Raw genomic sequence first — 17168 nt, 5'->3', positions numbered from 1 at the left:
AAACTCTTAGCTAAAAAGCATTCAAATATTTTTATACAAATTACTAAACATTTACACAAATCAACTAGAATGTTCGATACTCTATTTGAAAACAAAATTTGTTACTTAAAGGATTTAAACTTCATAATCCCAGTCTCATCATGACATCATCAATCGCGGAAGTTCATGGATTGTAAAAAAACTTTCAATGCAATCATGTCAAGGTTAATAAAAGCACCACCGCATATGTACGATGATAATTCCTCCTTGATTAATGTCTATAGTAAATATTTTCACTTGATAGTGAAACACTGATCTGAATTTTCTTCAATGACAGACTTATGTCTTTATCAAATTTGTCCTACTTTTTGCGGGAGATGAAAACAGTAAATTGATGATTGGAGGGATTTTTTTTATAAATTGAGTTGCAATTTATGAGAGAACTTTTGAATTGAATTGATTAGTGGATTGTGAAAGTTCGAACAGTAAGGATCAATAAGGAAAAATAAATGGAAATAACTATAGAAAGAAAATATAAACTGAACTAAAAGTGAATCAAAATATTGTTAAATGTGAAAAATTCTAAATAAAAGGAAATAAATAAGGACAAAACTATAAGTGAAATAAGTGAAAATTACATGCAGTGCAGATAATCAAAACTAGCATTATTGCAAAAAAAAATAGTAAAATAACAAAGAAAAATGAGGCAAATGAGAATTGTGTAAGTTTTTCAAATTAATTCTCAAGTTCAATCACCCCAAGAGACACAAACAAAAGAGGCTCGGTCATTGAGCTTTTTGGGCTCAGAAAGGCTCTTTTAATAACACCAAATGTAAGCATCTATGCTCTGTTTACTTCCTTGGGCACATTTGCCTTTCTTGGAAGATGATGCACAAGGGACAATGCTGAGTTCGTCGAAAACTGGACTATCTGTAGATGATTTCTGACAGTTTCTAATTTCCAGCACTTTTACATCATGTGGCTGCTAAATTTAGAATTATTTCCATTTGGTGTTGCTAAAAGTACTTTAATATAGCCCTAAAATATCCGCTAAAAAAATATTTGTGCCGCTTTGGGTGATTTAAGTCGAAAATTCATATATTTAATTCATTGTTGTCTGAACTTTTTTGTTATCCCACGACCGGTGGGGGTAGGACTTGATCAAAATTTCACACGGCATGGGGTTTATGGTATTTTCAAAGAAATCTGACAGCACACTAGTTTGCCGCGGCACTCAATTTAGACAAAACTGATTAAACTTTGTTAAGATTCATTGATTTACCATTCCATACTCTCCTTACTTAAATTACTCTCCGAATTTTATATGAACTCACCTTGTAAGATCACTTTTATACCCAGTTCCTGACATTCACTACAATACTCAAAAAGAAATCTATTTTGATTGACATGTAAAGCTTAATAAAATTGATCCAAATTTAGAAAGCATTAAATCCTAAAATTCTCACCTGACTTACAATTCTATAAAAACCTTTTAATATTTTTAAAATTCGTCCAACGTCTGCCATTAAGGCAGAGAAAATAAATTCATTCAGACATCTTCATGAAGAACATCCCCATTGTATACATGAATTTTTTTATCCAATTTACTTACCTTTCTTTACCTTTCATTTCTCATCAATAGGACTTTACATCTTCTTCTGCTATGGTCATCAATGAACCTTTATACACTAGCATATCCATCGCACAACTATGAAATTCTAAAAGCTGAATGCATCGAACGTACCCAAAGGGATTTCAATAACAATATTGGAAAGCGAAAGGAAACGAAAATTATAGTAAATGGAAAGCAATTGGGATATTATGGATTTGAAAATTCAGCAAATGCTGTAATTCTCTTGGATGTTTCAAATACAAACGTGCAACTACCAAAAATGAACATAAGCTTCACAAATTTAATAATGCTGCATGCATCATACAATGGATTAGAGAAAATTGATGACATAGGAAATGAGACTTTTCCATCTTTAAAATTTCTCAATTTATCTCACAATGCAATTTCAAATATAAAGTCACATTTATTTAACCATCTCAGCGAAATTGAAATTCTCGATTTGAGTCACAATTGCTTTGTTCATTTTAATTACGATCACGTGTTTTTAAAACATGAGAATTTAAAGAAAATTTATCTTCATGATAATTTATTGCACAAGATTCATGGAACGACTGGATTAAATAATCACTTGATGCACTTGGAATTAATGGATTTATCAAGAAATTACATTGAGGATTTTAATGATTTAAATATAGAAATTAAAGAATTAAAACTGACAAATAATTCACTCAAGTCCTTAAATATTCATCATGCGGACGAAATGAAATTATATGCTAGACATAATCAAATTACGTCATTTAGTACAAATGGAAATTTTAAATTTTTAGACTTGTCGCATAATGAATTTAAATATTTATCTCAAATTGAAGTCACTGATGCAAAAGTTCTGCAATTATCGTACAATCAGATTGAAGGACTTGCAATGACTGAATCTAGCGAATATACAGAAAGTTCTGATGATGTGACGTCGTATGAGGAAGATGATGATGGACAGAAGTCAGATGAGGTTGGAATAAATGTTGAAATCCTTGATTTATCATACAATAAGCTTGAAAATATCAATAGCCTTAAATTCTTCCAAAAAGCAATCAAAATAAATCTTGAATCTAATAATTTCAAAAACATAGAACTTGAGAATATCCGTAAAAAATTCCAAAGACTCACTTACATAAGCTTCATTAATAATCCATTGACATCAGTCGACTTGGATGAAATGAGATTCCATAATGATACACGATTCCTCAACATGCAAATAGATTTCATAGCAACTACAACATCACCGTCAAGTACTTTCCTGCCGCTGCTAATACCAACTACTCAGACACCTACAACAGAGTCACAATTAAATACTACACAGTCAACCACAACCACTTCCACAGCATGTTCAGAACATAATAACATAATTATGTTGAAAGGTGAAAATACAGTGACTGCAAATAAAATTGAGTGGCACAATCGACAGGAATATTGGATATGGATTTTTGGAATTTTCGTAATTGCTGGTTTTATTGTGTCAATAATTTATAACAAGCAACAAAACAAAACTCAAATGCGATACATGAACCGTGAATTTAATGAGGCTGAAAATTTTTTCTAGATTAATATTGCCTTACCAAATTATTTATTGCTTTTAAGGGAAAATTTATTAATGGTGATATTAATGTAACTTTTATTTTCTTTTTTTGTTCATTATTTTATAAAATAAATTTATTGAATTGTTCTTTTGAAATATTATTTGCTGTGGTTTTTGTTCCTCTTTTTCTTCATATTACTTTGTATTTTTTATTTTTATGGGAGATTTTGAGTCAATGTAGGAGCGATGGAATGATTTGATTGAGATGAGGGAGCGAAAAGGAAAGCCATAGAGAATTATTAGACTTACTTACTTCCTTAGCTAGGGCGCACGAGGGAACATAACCGCGCGTAGGGAATCTCTTAAGACATCTCTTTAATTCGGAACTTTCTGCCAGTTCGGGATATTAAGGACAAAGTCGGTAGTTGCTACTTTAAGAACTTTGGCATCACTTTACCATTTGTATGCATGATCTGCTCAGAATTATTATGCAATATAATATATTCAGTAGACTTAGAAAGGGGTCGTTCACTTAGTATGGATTATTTTGAAACACACTACGGGTAGGGAGATGATGGATGAGATTTCGTTGCCCTTCAAATAATGGACAATTATTTTTCTTTGAAATTTTGTTACGGAAAGTTAAGGAAGGGTCAAAAAGTAGTTTATTAAGTTACGTAATGAGTAACCAGCCCCAAAACTTACTTTCAAAAATTACGAAACTTCTCTTTTTAATATTAAGTAATTTCAGAATAAACACCAATTTGAAGTTGATTTTGGAAAAACACAAAAATGTGACAAAAAGGATTCAGGCACCTGTTAACCCAGTATAAAAAGGATTCAGGCACCTGTTAACTCAGTTATAGACATATTTTATTTTCGTGATCTTGTCGGTGAGATACGACCAAAATCCTGCACTGAATACAATTCATGTGTACCACGGCATACAGGTTGACCACCACTGCTTCAACTTTTTCTTACATCAGCCTACACGCCTGTTTTGTAATTAAAATACTCCACGGTACTTCAAAAAATGGAAAAATATTTCATAACACAGTTGAAAAATTACATGTGAATTGATGAAACAAATCTTTCATGTTCAAACAAGTAACATATATATTAGTCATTTTATGTTGCATAACTTTCAGGCGATTGAATTTCTTTTCATATCAGTAAATGTTATAGTTTTTGTTTTTTGGAAGTTCTGATTTTTTTAAAAAGAAAACCTTAGGAAATCCCCAAAATTATAATTCACTTTATTTTGCTAATTATTTGGGTTTACCCCCAAACCAACCTAAACTAGCATAAATAACATTAATAACATTAAGTAATATATTAGGCTAGTAAAAACATACTTATGAATCACAGGTCATATGTCAAGTATAACAAAAATGCTCTATATATATTTTGGACAATAGCAATTTCAATTCATTTTAAAATCAAACTACAAAACGGCAAGATGCTAAAAAGAATTGCAAATTGTGACGAAATTATAATTATCAGGAATAAGATTCAAAAAGTCTGTGATGACAGTGAATTTGAAGTGAGTAAAAATATTAAAAATTATGTTTAATTGTTTGATCACACGTGCTTCACACCTGAGTGCATAAAATTATGTTAGAGCTAGTCATTTACTTAAATTTAATCAGTTCTAACCTATTTTGTCTACTCGGAAAATTTACGGATTAATTAAATTATTAATTCCTCTATCTCCCTACAGGCACCTTTACCGGTCAACGAACCATTTTCTCTAGACTGGAGATCAAACTTCTTCGAATCACTAGGATTATTAACCAGTAAAAGAACACAAATTCGAAGCATTGAAGCAGCTTTCCGTAAAGGAAGTCAAGAATATGTGAACCAAATATTCCTTCAATGTCCAAATTTAGAAGAATTTATCTACAAAAATTATGACGAAATTGATAATTTTGATCAGGAATCAAATCTTCAGCTGCAGCATTTGAAATCTCTGAAAATTGAGACTAACTGTAGTGAATTTTTAAAAAGTGTTAAATGTGCAAAGAATTTGGAGAAGTTATCATGCGTTTTGAACACTTTTGAAGATGAAAAAGCTTTTATTAAGTTCATGATTCAGCAAAGGAAGTTGAAAGACTTAGAAGTTCACACCAGTGAATTTCAGTTTCCATCTCAGGACTTAAGTAATAAACTAAAATTTAAACTTAAATCACTATCAATTAACATCCAACACAGCAACCAACAAAATTTGGTAAAGTTCCTTCAATCTCAGGCAGGAAGTTTAAAAGAATTAAATATAAAATATCCAGATGAAAAAACTTTAGACACAAATGTTAAATTGTGTAAAAAGTTGAAAAAATTGATTTTATTTAATTGTCATTCTCAAGATTATAAGAATTTGTTTCCTGATTGGAAGCTTGAATCCTTGAAATATTTAAAAGATTTTACATTTTCGGGTTCCGATTCGTATTTATTTTACAACAAATTTCCAAATCTTAAAACACTCAAATGCAGAAATTTAAATAATTTAAGACATTTACAACTTCCGAAATTAAAAATATTGAAAATAAGATGCACAGATAAGAACGAGGTTGACATGTTCCTTCAAAATATTCCCAAAATTTCACAAAGTTTGAAAAACTTTAAAAATCTTCAAACTTTAGAGGTTAAACATTCTAAGATAGAATTAGGAAGCAAAAGGACGATTTGTAAAATTTTGTTCATTTTTCCATCAAAAACTATGAAAATATTTGATCAGGAACAAAGAAATATTCAAATGTTACGAACGACTTTTAATGATTGGATCATCCAATTTGGATGATATTTAATGACAGACTGATTATTTCTTGAAGAAAAAATTAGAGCTCAACCCAAAGCCGAAGTCCTGCAATTCCTGTATTAAGATGTGGATGGTTGGAGTTTTAATCTGAATCTTAAAGTTCGTCCATGACTGGTGGTCCGCAACTTTAAACGAACCATAGAAAAAACTGAATTTAGTAGGATTCGTTCAAGATGAATGAACTCTTAATTACAGCCCAAAACTGCATGCCTGTGCATCTAAAATGTAGGAAATGGAGTCCTGTAGTTCTTGGCTAAACCCAAGAATTTTGAACAATTTGAATATTACTTAAAATACTCAATTATATGCAACAAATACTTATAGTTCTGAGCTTGAATTTGACTTGGATTTTGTATAGAAAAGTCAACTCGATTCGAACTTTAATCAGAGTTGGCAGGAATCCTGGAGTCAGACTCAAGGAGTTCGAAATCTACTCGAATTTTATATGGAGTCGTGTCAACTTGAGTCAATTTTTCCATACAAAAATCCGAATTGACGTCGAACAATGAACTTAAAAATAAAATAATTATTTATGATTGTAACAATAAAAATTGGGACATAATAAAAAAACATTCCAAAGAATATTTAAAATAAGCAAAACAAAATTTTTCATATTACTCATCAAAAATCATTCAGCCTCGATTATTCTGGATAGTGCTCAAAAAAATAAGAACTACCTCAATAATATTATTATAAAAAAAATTATGTGTAAAAAAATTGAGGGCGATCAAGTTCATTATCACCAGTCATGCTATTTACGTTTACTTAATTTAAACAAAATTATTCCTTTTGGTTCCATCGTTGTTGCAAAGAATTATCAATGAAATGTCATCATATCAGCAAAACAGACACAGAATAGAAGCAGAAACAAAAAAGATCGTAAATGAAATTCATGAATGAATTTAAATACACAATCGAATATTGCTGATTCTTGTAGAAAAATGTGGAATGTTGTATAAAGTAAAAATAGTAACAAGTCGTCACTATTTTGCTATTTAGTTCCTCTTTTTGTGAAGTTTGTTGACATATAGAACGTGTTAGTAAACAAGAGCAAAAAAAAAGTCTCAAAATCTTGGTGATGTAATATGTTTATTTGATAATAATTATTAGGAGCAGAGGGTAATTGTGAATTTTCTGTTGTTTATTGTAGATTTGATTTCATTGTGATGATTTATGTCACGTACAATGAATTTGCATCATTCAAACAAAAGTAAATTAATGACAATTACGCATATCTCAAATAAATTATAGACAATTGATGTTGATGATCATAAAATGCTATTTTTAGTACCTAAAAATATTTCAATTGTTAGCTTATTAAAGAAACTTAACTCAATGGCATAAGCAAAATAGAGGATAATTGGAACACAATGGAAATTTGGATCTCAGCTGTAGAATCTTTTGCGTATGATTTTTATTTATTACTCGAAGTTCTGCAAAAACTTGCTCCCTGAACGTAACCGGAAATTATTTGAGATGTGGGGGAGGGGGTGCAAATTTCTCAATTTGCACTTAAGGCAGGCGGAAGTCGACGAAAAACCAGCTTTACGTGTTATCTTAGGGAGACCATGGATCACAGTTAATCTGCACCATCATCAAAGTAAATAATAAAGTACCCTGTGTGGCAGGGGACCCTTAATATACCAACACCTATCTTGCTAATACCCGAATAGCACAAGTCGATTAATCGATCCAAAATTCGGCATTAGACTAGAGTGACTCTGGTAAACTTTCAGATATAAACCGAATCTGGCAACAAATCAGAGTTACTCCGACGTGAAGCTAGATTTTTGATCGAATAACCGATTTTTCCTATTCGGGATATAGTATCGACTGGATACAAGAAGAAAATTAAAAGCACGAAATTAATATTTAGGCTCCTACCCCTCTTACCAGCATTTTTTCATCCAACTCTGGATTATCTTGTGTCTGTATATATTCAAATGGTAGAGACACCTGGTCTCTCACATGATAACAGGATGTTCTTATTGAAATTCTTTAAATCAATAAAATTTTCATACAAATTAGTTTATAGTCGTTCGGACACAACGAAATTAATAATGAAGATATGTTAGCCTTCACTTTTGTGTCTTGTATTATAAGAGACCACTTCGGAGAAGGAATGGGATCATAAAGCCGTTTTTTGCGTTAAGTGAATAGAAGCCTAAGAGTTACTAGACCTATGGGACCGTTCATTTATCGTGCTACAGAACAACGTACCTTTTTTCAAAAATTAGCAATAGAATTCTCGGAATCTACAGATTCAACATCTCTCTCCCCCAATCCCTGACCGTAATAAGTAAATTAATCACAATTATATTTAATTAAGTTAACATTTTATTGAAATCAACTGTAAGTATTTTAATCTTCAAATAAAAGTTGTTTAGAAAAACATATGTTTTATGTTCTATATCTAATAAGTCTCTAGACATCACGACTGAACTTTCATTCAAATCGCAATGGTTTTGTTTTAAAAAATTCTAATACTAATATTTGGTCTTAAAAATTCCATAAAATATATTTCTTAAGTAGAGCTTTGATTCGATGGTTTATCTGTTGAATTTGGTGGTGTAAGGTTTGGATCTTCCCGGCATCGATAGACCATTAGATCTAGCGATATATTTTCCTCATCATAAACGCAAGATTGTGTGGGCAAGCATGTACATCTGTGAATCAACAAAATTAAGTATGGGAGTTGTAAATAGTCTCAAAAGTCAACTTACTTATTATTTACTATTATCTGCTTTGTGTACCGTTTTCCCAGCGTGTCTGTTCCGTAATAAAGCCATTTGCATGATGTTCTACTACCGCATATCGGAATGTTTGACTGTAAATAGAATAAAACGTAGAAAAAAATTAGTAAACAAGACACTCCTCCAGAATATTAAGTCCTTGTGCCAAAATCAAAATATTATTCAAGTTTCTCAAATAAACTCTCAATTTTTATCGAATTCACAAGGAATATGTCCAAACATTAGAAAACCTTTTCTCGGTCACATATCCAACAAAAAAAAAACATATTCTGTCCTTTTCTAATTCACGAATTCAAGTCATACATGTTGGCGCCAATTTATAAAAATTCATCTCACTTTAAATCTACGACGCACATGTCTATAATTTTCCGGTTCATTAAATTCATCAATTCTGTTTTATGTTTTTATAGTTTTGGCACAATTTTTTTTGATTCGCCTTGACTGTTCCTACACTTATGTTCTGTTTATCAATGTCTATATATTTTGTTATTTCGGATGAGGGCATTGTACGAAAAATAAACACATCTTAAACTTTTTCAGATGGAACTGACATTTAGCAGACATTGTTGATTAGGTAAAAATTTGTTTTTTTTCTCGGACCTTAATCGGATGTGAGTTTATCAGTGATTCAAGTAGATCACTGCAAATCATTTTTCCCGCCATAAAAAAAATATAAAAATTTTATTCATAAAAATCACGTTTACTAATTTAGCAGGTTTCAGCCGGTTTAAAAGTTCAACGGAAGCAAATCGTTTAATAGCCTTCAAGGCCGTACAAAAAATTTGATTTGTTGGGAAATATTTGTAATAAATTGTCTCAGTCTTTATGAAAATTGACATGATGTGACTTGAAATTGAAATAGTAAGGAAGCAATTTGGTTGATCTTGGTGGGCATTTAAATGATAATTTTCTAATTTATTAGGAGAAAATTGATGAAATTCAAGGATAAATTGTCGAATTTTCAAAATCATCTGACTTTTTTGTAAGATTGTAAGTAGCTAATAATAGGTTGAAATAGCTTAAAAGTGAAATTTTCCTGCAATATAGAGGATCGTAGTCCCAACATCATTATCTTGGATACAAAGTTGACAGGATTTTGGGAGTTCGGACTTCAAAAATCCAACTTAACTCTCAAAAAAATTTCCAAAAAAGTCCCTAAACATTGGAGTTTAGCTATTCTGTCTCTGGATGCTTCGCAGTTTCTCCCAAGACAAGTAATTCATGAACACTTCCTTTAGTTCATTTCACAGCTCTTTTTTCAACCAAATCAATCATATTTTTAAGATTAATTAAGCCGAGCAACATAAATGAAGAAGGATCCGCCACGGAACCTAAAATACTCTACCAAACCACTTATATTAACACCAAATGCATGCTGCCTATTTTAAGCATCCACGTGTATGCTCATATGGATTTCGGCGAACTCTAAATGCGGCTCTCGTGAGCCTTCGCCAAGGAAGCAAGTAAGTAAGTATATGGATGCCAAATTTAACCTTTAATGTTCCTGATGACAAAGCCTTCTTCATTTGAGTCACTCGGGTAAACCACTTTCCCATTCTACTTTTTAATAAACTTAACTAATAGGCCCAATAAATAATCACAGCCAACATAAATATAGTCAACATATTTCATTGACATCTTCATTGACTATAAGATCAACAAAAATTGATTAATTGATTACAAGAGTAAATAGATTAACGAGCTATCATATTTTATACAATCAACGTGTTTCCTGTAATAGCCAAATATTTTTTAATTTTTTTTACGCTTCATCAAACTATAGGAAATGTAGTGACATGTGTTGCTGATTCGACGTAATGTTTTTTCATTGTTTTTTCAGTACAACTTTGAATTAAAATTGTTTGGAAAATTTTGACGTGAAATGTTTTCAAATTTCTAGTGATTTAATTAAGCTTGTCATGGAAAATTGACTTTTTAGGTCAAATTTAAGTTGATTTTCAACAAATTTTAGATAAATTTGCAAAAATTCTTAACAAAAAAGTCAAATTTTGTACAATTTTAATTCTAAATTTTCCTGAAATTCTCTAAATTCTAAAAAAAATTAAATAAATTCTTACTTTATTTTGTGGTTTTGTGAAAGCACACGGTAGTAAAATGCAAATCACTAAAACTATTCCCACCACAACTGTCTTTTTATGATCCATTCAATATAAGTGCGAACTATATTTTTTTTATATATATTCACAAATCAATCGTCCTGCCCTTTTGAAATAAATTAAATATTTTTTATTGCAATTCTTTTGATAAAGCGCAATAAGACTCTTTATTTTATTCAAATATATAAAAAAAATTGAAGAGCTATTGAGTAGCACTTGTTGATTTATTCACGTTTCAAACTGAAATGAATTTCGAGAAATATAAAACTGAAATTCCAATTCATCTCACTGTCTCAATATAATAAAAAAAAATTTAAATAATGAATGAATGAACGAAATAAATGAATGAAAATAAGTGAATGAATAATCAATTCTCTCTCAAAAAGATTTTGAAGTCACAATTCGATTGTACGTTGATTGTACGAAAATGACGATGAAGAAGTCAAAGTCATGTGAGCATCTCAAGTGCAGGCTAGAATGTTGAAAAATTAATTGATAAAAGTTGTGAATGAATTTTTTTTTTTTTGTTTTTTAAATTTTTAAAATAGAAAATGAGATTATTTGAAGTTAAGATTAAGGTTCGGCCACGAGTCGCAAGTCTGCACTTCCTGCATTTCAAATGCGCAAGACTGCAGTTTTCAGCTGTACCTTATGTTTTTTCAGTTTTAGTCTTTTTTCACTTTTTTTTTTTTTGACCTGTCCATAAGTCCTACATTGTAAACTTCATGTCATATTACTAATCATTTCTCATTCTTACATTTAATTTGAAACCGATTAGGTTAACATTGAGACATCTCATTTTTGTTCCGCTTTATTTCATTCAATTAATAAAGGGTTCATATTATTATAAAAGTTTTTCAAGATTTCAGGCCTGCATTTGCCAGCGAAAAAGAAGCAATTACGCAGTGGTTAGAGTGTCAGATAACCTACCAACACAGGTTTAATCCCAAGGAAAACCTAGTCAAATTAGAGTACTTTTTTGCTGTTTCTAATCACTTTCAATTTGTGTATTCGCCACTAACAAATTATGGCTGGGTACATTAAATTGATATTAATAAATTAGGTCTGCATTTTTAAAATAGACCCCTAGTTTTAAGGATAGATACTTTAAGGAATTATGGAAAAATCATGAAAAAATGTTAAAAATTAGTCCTTATCTATGTTAACTCCGACGCAGCATTGACAGGTTGTCTTTTGGTTTTCAGAAATGCTTCCAAACCTCTAATAAGATTTGAATCTTATTTAGAGTAGTACATACAAAATTCGAGTTGCTCTCGAGCTTTAACTTCTATAAACTGTCAGAGTGAATATTAACAATTCAAATTATCCCCACGGGCTGCTGTAATTAACACCTAATTCTAAAAAGTTACCTAGAAATTGGCAAACCACAATCATCACTTACGAAGAAATACCAAATTTTTCCTAAACCTGCATCTCATTATAATCCTTTTGTAAGTTCAACAAAACCAGTTAGTTTAATTAAATCAAACTTTATCATCATTAGTGCCTCATTCTTACTAATTAGAAATGTAACAAATCTATACATCATTACAGTCTATTACAAAATATAGTTGTATTTATTTAAAATTTTAATGATTACTGAGAAGTGCTCTCGCACTCTCAAAAGCTTCGGAATTTATATTTAAAGCTAATATTTTGACAGTATATAAATAACGAATTATCACAATGATTTGACTTTTATTGACGTCAATAAAGATTAAATGTTGCAATGAATTATCTGAAGTTTATTTTATATTTGTTTACTATATAAACGTGCAAAAAGTTGTATTAATGAAAGAATGAGATCAGTGAAAGAGGCACGACTAAAAAAAATAAAAAGCAACGAAAATGTTTTTCATGCCTGCTTGTTTACAACATTGCGTATGATTTTTTTTTTTTCTTCTAGAAACTTATCATGATGCACATATGTTTTAAATGCAAATGATGGTGTTGTTTTATGACTGACAACACGTGATTGTACGAAAATCTGGTAAACATCCTCTTTGTAGATTACGTAAATAAAGAGATAATTATATCAACACATTAATGGAGTCAATGAATCTAACATGAATTGTCAATAAGACATCTGCTGTCTAATCATGAATTTTGGTAGATTATTTTTTGAAATGTATTATTTTTTACAAAAATGTCTACTGTTCATAATTTGATTAACCTTTTAGTTTTCAGTTCCTATCCCGAGCGATACGAATTTAAATGGATGTCCTATGACAAGCACATGACCAGCTTCCATTTGGTGTTATTAAAAAGAGTCTTTTGTCGTTTGGGCTGGATATTCGTTGTTAGTCGAGTCTTTTTCAACTTATTTTGTTAAAGTTGATTTTGGATATGGTTAGTTGTAAGCCTTAACATCCCTAGCCTAATTGCAGGGTTGCTATCGTTAAGATAAGGGGTTTTAGATAGGCATTTTCTCTATATTTTGACCTCCTTATCGGGACACATAGTTTATTCGACAGCGGTTTATTTAGCAATATCAGGGGATACCACGAGAAGGTATGTATACTTGGCATTTAGTCAGCTTTGAAGCCAGACTTTGGCTTATCCAAAACTCCTCATTTACTTTTACAAAACTCGGGAATTAAAATAATAAAAGTCATGTTCTAAAACATTTTCATCACATTCCTCGAATTATAATTACATGACATCATCATACTCATCCCATCTGACAGTCGTGTTTTCGACAACTGAAATTTATGTTTTGATTTTTCCCATCAAAAAAATGATTCTTATTATTTTTTTCACATTTAATGTGTCGAAAAATTACCTAAGTCAAAACAATCGAACGTGATAACCCGGAGTGTCATACAAAATGTTTAATGTTGAGTACGTTTAATGTACTCATAAAAAATAAATAAAATATATGAATGAAATCATGAGTACTATAGCCTGATGGATAAGATGATATTCTCTTCAGTGTAGATCATTTCAAATTTATGTCCACATTGTTGTGGTTAAGTGTTTACATTGTAATTGTGTGATCTTCAAAATTATATGTTATCAGATGCAGCATTATTTACATTGCTGTTAATTACATTTGTCGACTAAATCACAACTAAATCATTAGAAGTAATACGAGACTTAGATTTTTTTGTAAATATTCACTATCATTTGATTTAGGCGTCAACCAATTGACATGGCAGATTACGCTAGATTTTTCGTACTTGTTCAGGTTTTATCAAGCATGTGATTAGTCATGCAGTAGTCATTCATTAATTGGTGATTTTTACAAGCGGATTTTTTTTAGTTTTGTCGGTTAACATAAATTCGTGTAGATTGATGATTCTGTTGACTGAGGTGCGAGCCGGAAAAATTGGTCTCGGGTTGCTCTCGGGCTCAAATCCTAACATCTTGGGAGACATCGCTATGCTTTGTAACAAAATCTTGAACAAAAACATGTATTCCTTATCGAAATTATGACCTCTCTCCCCAATAACCACCTAAGCATTTCGTATCTTCCGAACCGCAGTTTAATGATTTTTCGGAAGTTTCCACACTTCGGGTTCTGAATTGTATCAGTTTGATGTCGTGAAGACAATGTGAAAAGATGATGTTTGAACAAGTCAAGACATGATAGAACAAGTTATTTAAAATGTAGTGACAATGAGAATAATCACTAGAGGTTTAAATTAATTATGGAAAATTTTTTAATAAATCGGACATGGATGTACTGCTGAGTTTAAATTGAAACTGAATAATTGATTTAAAAATTTTTTGTGTTTTAAAAGTTCAAGAAACGTTTCCGAATAGCACAAAACAGTTAATCAATTAACATAAGACCCCCGGTCGATGTGATTCTGACTTGTTACCCGTACTGAACCAACTTGGTATAGGATTTTGCATTGATTACTATTCCTGGTTATCATTCGATTTAATATAAAATATAGATATTCTGGAGTTACTTAAAAGTTTTTAAAGGGAATTTTGCGACAAAAAAAACAGGTGGAAGTGAAAATTATACATAGATAGCATAGATGATCTGCATAGAAAACCAACTTGAATTTCTATCATATTCACATTAGAGTATTTGAGCATCATTTACATGCTCATTTCTTATCAACTGCATTTCAATGGAAAAAAAATCATTTTTTATATTTTTCCATTCAAAATCAACATAAGGCGTTCAAATACATATGAAATGCGTCACTGATTTCAATTGCGTTTTAATTATTATTTATGACCTTTCTGGGAAGACTTGAATTTTGAGAATCAAATATTTTTTATGATAATAATCATTTCAATTCTTTTATTATGTTTTGTTTTTGTTTGATTTTAAAAATTTTCCATCAAAAAAAAGGCTCGAAAATCACGTAGGAGTTAGGAGTGTAGGGAAGGGGTTGGCAATTTTGTTAAATATAGGTTCATAATCTCGTTACCTAACGTTATGGTGAGGGATGGAACTATCATTAGACTTGTTATTTCATAATGTTATTGAATTGCAATTAGTGTCGACTCTATTAAAGCAGAATAAACAACCAATGATGTAGTTAGTCAATAATAAACATCACCTTTGCTCTCTTTCATATATCTTCATGAATTTTCAATAAATTGAATTGATTGACTTCAAAAATTTAAAATTTCAATTAATTTTAATCAGGAGGCAAATATAAATCTACATAATTTGCATGAAAATTCCCTCAAATTTGTTTATCACGTAAAAAAGAATTGTAAAAGTGACAAATAATTCAAATGAATTTTCTTCGTCGCATACCGTTAACCTCAACATGTTACATGAGCGCAATTTATGCTCATAAATCTTTTTTTTTTCTTCTCTGCTTATTTATGCACAAAAAATATGCGAATCAATTTAACTTGTTTACAACTTGATAACATTCCATTCCAATTAAAATATCAATATGAAAAATACCACACAGAATGTTATTTGTCATGAGGCTTATTAAATCAATTCCAATCAAAACAAATGAAGCAATCGATAAGGAATTTCATCAGTGTTGTTTGTTGGATATTCGTCTAGGTGCTATTTGGGTCCAGATATTCATATTATCCCTAATAGTCAAAGAGCATACTCATCTAAATAAGCGAGTTTATGGGGATATTTAATCAATATAATTAAGCATGCTCAATTTTGCGGACATACTTATAAGTATGTCTTGAACTTTGTGGACGCCGACTAGTTAAGCTCCTATCAGGTGCCAAATAACTATGCTCAAGCGGCACAATGCGATGAATTGTTTTTGTTGTAAAAAGGGTCAAAATCAGTCGTTACGGTGCCGACAGTCTAGTCTCAATATGCCGTAGATATCTCAACGCTATAGTTATCCTCGATCAGCACGAAGTAGATCAGAATTTCACTAACACTTGCATTACAGCAAAAATCAAGTAGAAAGCTTGTATTTATTGAGATCTACAGCCTATCCAACAGACCCAGATCTCCGGTCCCTACAAAAGGACAAAAGCTCCCTTCAACATTGCGGTTTGAATTTGATACGGTGACTAGTGGTGCCTTAGCTTATACATTGTACTGCTCGAGACTAATTTATAATTTTACAATTGCACCTTTACGTCATTATAACCTGACTGACGTAAAATTTCTGAAAATATCAATGATCAAACTAGAGCCAGATGTCTAGTCTCACAACACTGAATTTCATATTAAGTTTTATGCAGATTTGGCAGGAAAAAAGCGAGAAACTTCTACGCCAAAATAATTTTTTGAAATAGAATCACATGAGAGACACTGTCGTAGTCATTTCGAATTTGATGAATGGACAATCATCATACGTATTAAATTTGTCATAACAGTCACATGAATGTCTTCAATGAGCGAAGGCAGGAATATATATAAAAAAAGGCAAAGGAAAAACTTTTTTTTTGGCACGAGTTTGTGAAAGATTTTGTCTAGCGAAAAATTGAATGTGTTGCCCAATTAACGACTTAATTTTTCACATTTTCTCTGAGACAATTTTTTTTAAATAGCATAGCGAGTAACAAAAAACTGCAAAAAACCTGAAAATTTCCTTCCTTAAAAAATGCTGAACGAGCTAGAATGACGGTAACCTTTAAAAATGTTTCAATACGAAACGAATGAGAAGGAAAAAAAGTTATTTGCGGATTTCACTTAAAGTATTGTACTATATTCTTCTCTATAAGTCTTGTTAGCGTCTGCCAAAATGTCTGGTTGTGACTTTCACAATCTCAATTCTATTATGTGCATGTGAAATTAGTAGTGAGCGTATCTACAGACAAAAAACGATAGATTAAATGAGGCTAGCAGGTGCAGAAAAAAAATAAAATTCTTTTTTTTCTGTTTCTTATTTGATTGCAAATTTTTTATATATTTTAAATTTTTTTTTTCCGTTTCTTCTTGTTGCTTTCTTACTTC

The 17168-nt window shown here is 30.8% G+C and overlaps 1 protein-coding gene and 1 long non-coding RNA gene across 2 annotated transcripts; one reads left to right on the top strand and one right to left on the bottom strand.

The window, feature by feature from the left end:
* Positions 1-626: 626 nt before the first annotated feature.
* Positions 627-3286, top strand: LOC139096793 (toll-like receptor 3). The gene is made up of 2 exons (XM_070648545.1): positions 627-700; positions 1622-3286. Exons 1-2 carry the CDS (start codon positions 681-683, stop codon positions 3147-3149), a joined length of 1548 nt encoding a protein of 515 aa, XP_070504646.1. The 5' UTR covers positions 627-680; the 3' UTR covers positions 3150-3286.
* A 4968-nt stretch (positions 3287-8254) lies between these two features.
* Positions 8255-11053, bottom strand: LOC139096796 (uncharacterized). Its single transcript, XR_011545001.1, has 3 exons — positions 10772-11053; positions 8664-8767; positions 8255-8606 (listed from the first exon to the last, which is right to left on the bottom strand). It is a non-coding gene; the product is annotated as an uncharacterized lncRNA (long non-coding RNA).
* Positions 11054-17168: the final 6115 nt, after the last annotated feature.

Source organism: Chironomus tepperi, unplaced genomic scaffold (assembly GCF_022539635.2).
Source record: "Chironomus tepperi strain 1889 unplaced genomic scaffold, CSIRO-AGI_Ctep_v1 contig_406, whole genome shotgun sequence".
NCBI lineage: Eukaryota > Metazoa > Arthropoda > Insecta > Diptera > Chironomidae > Chironomus > Chironomus tepperi.
This window is presented reverse-complemented; position numbering and strand designations above follow the sequence as displayed.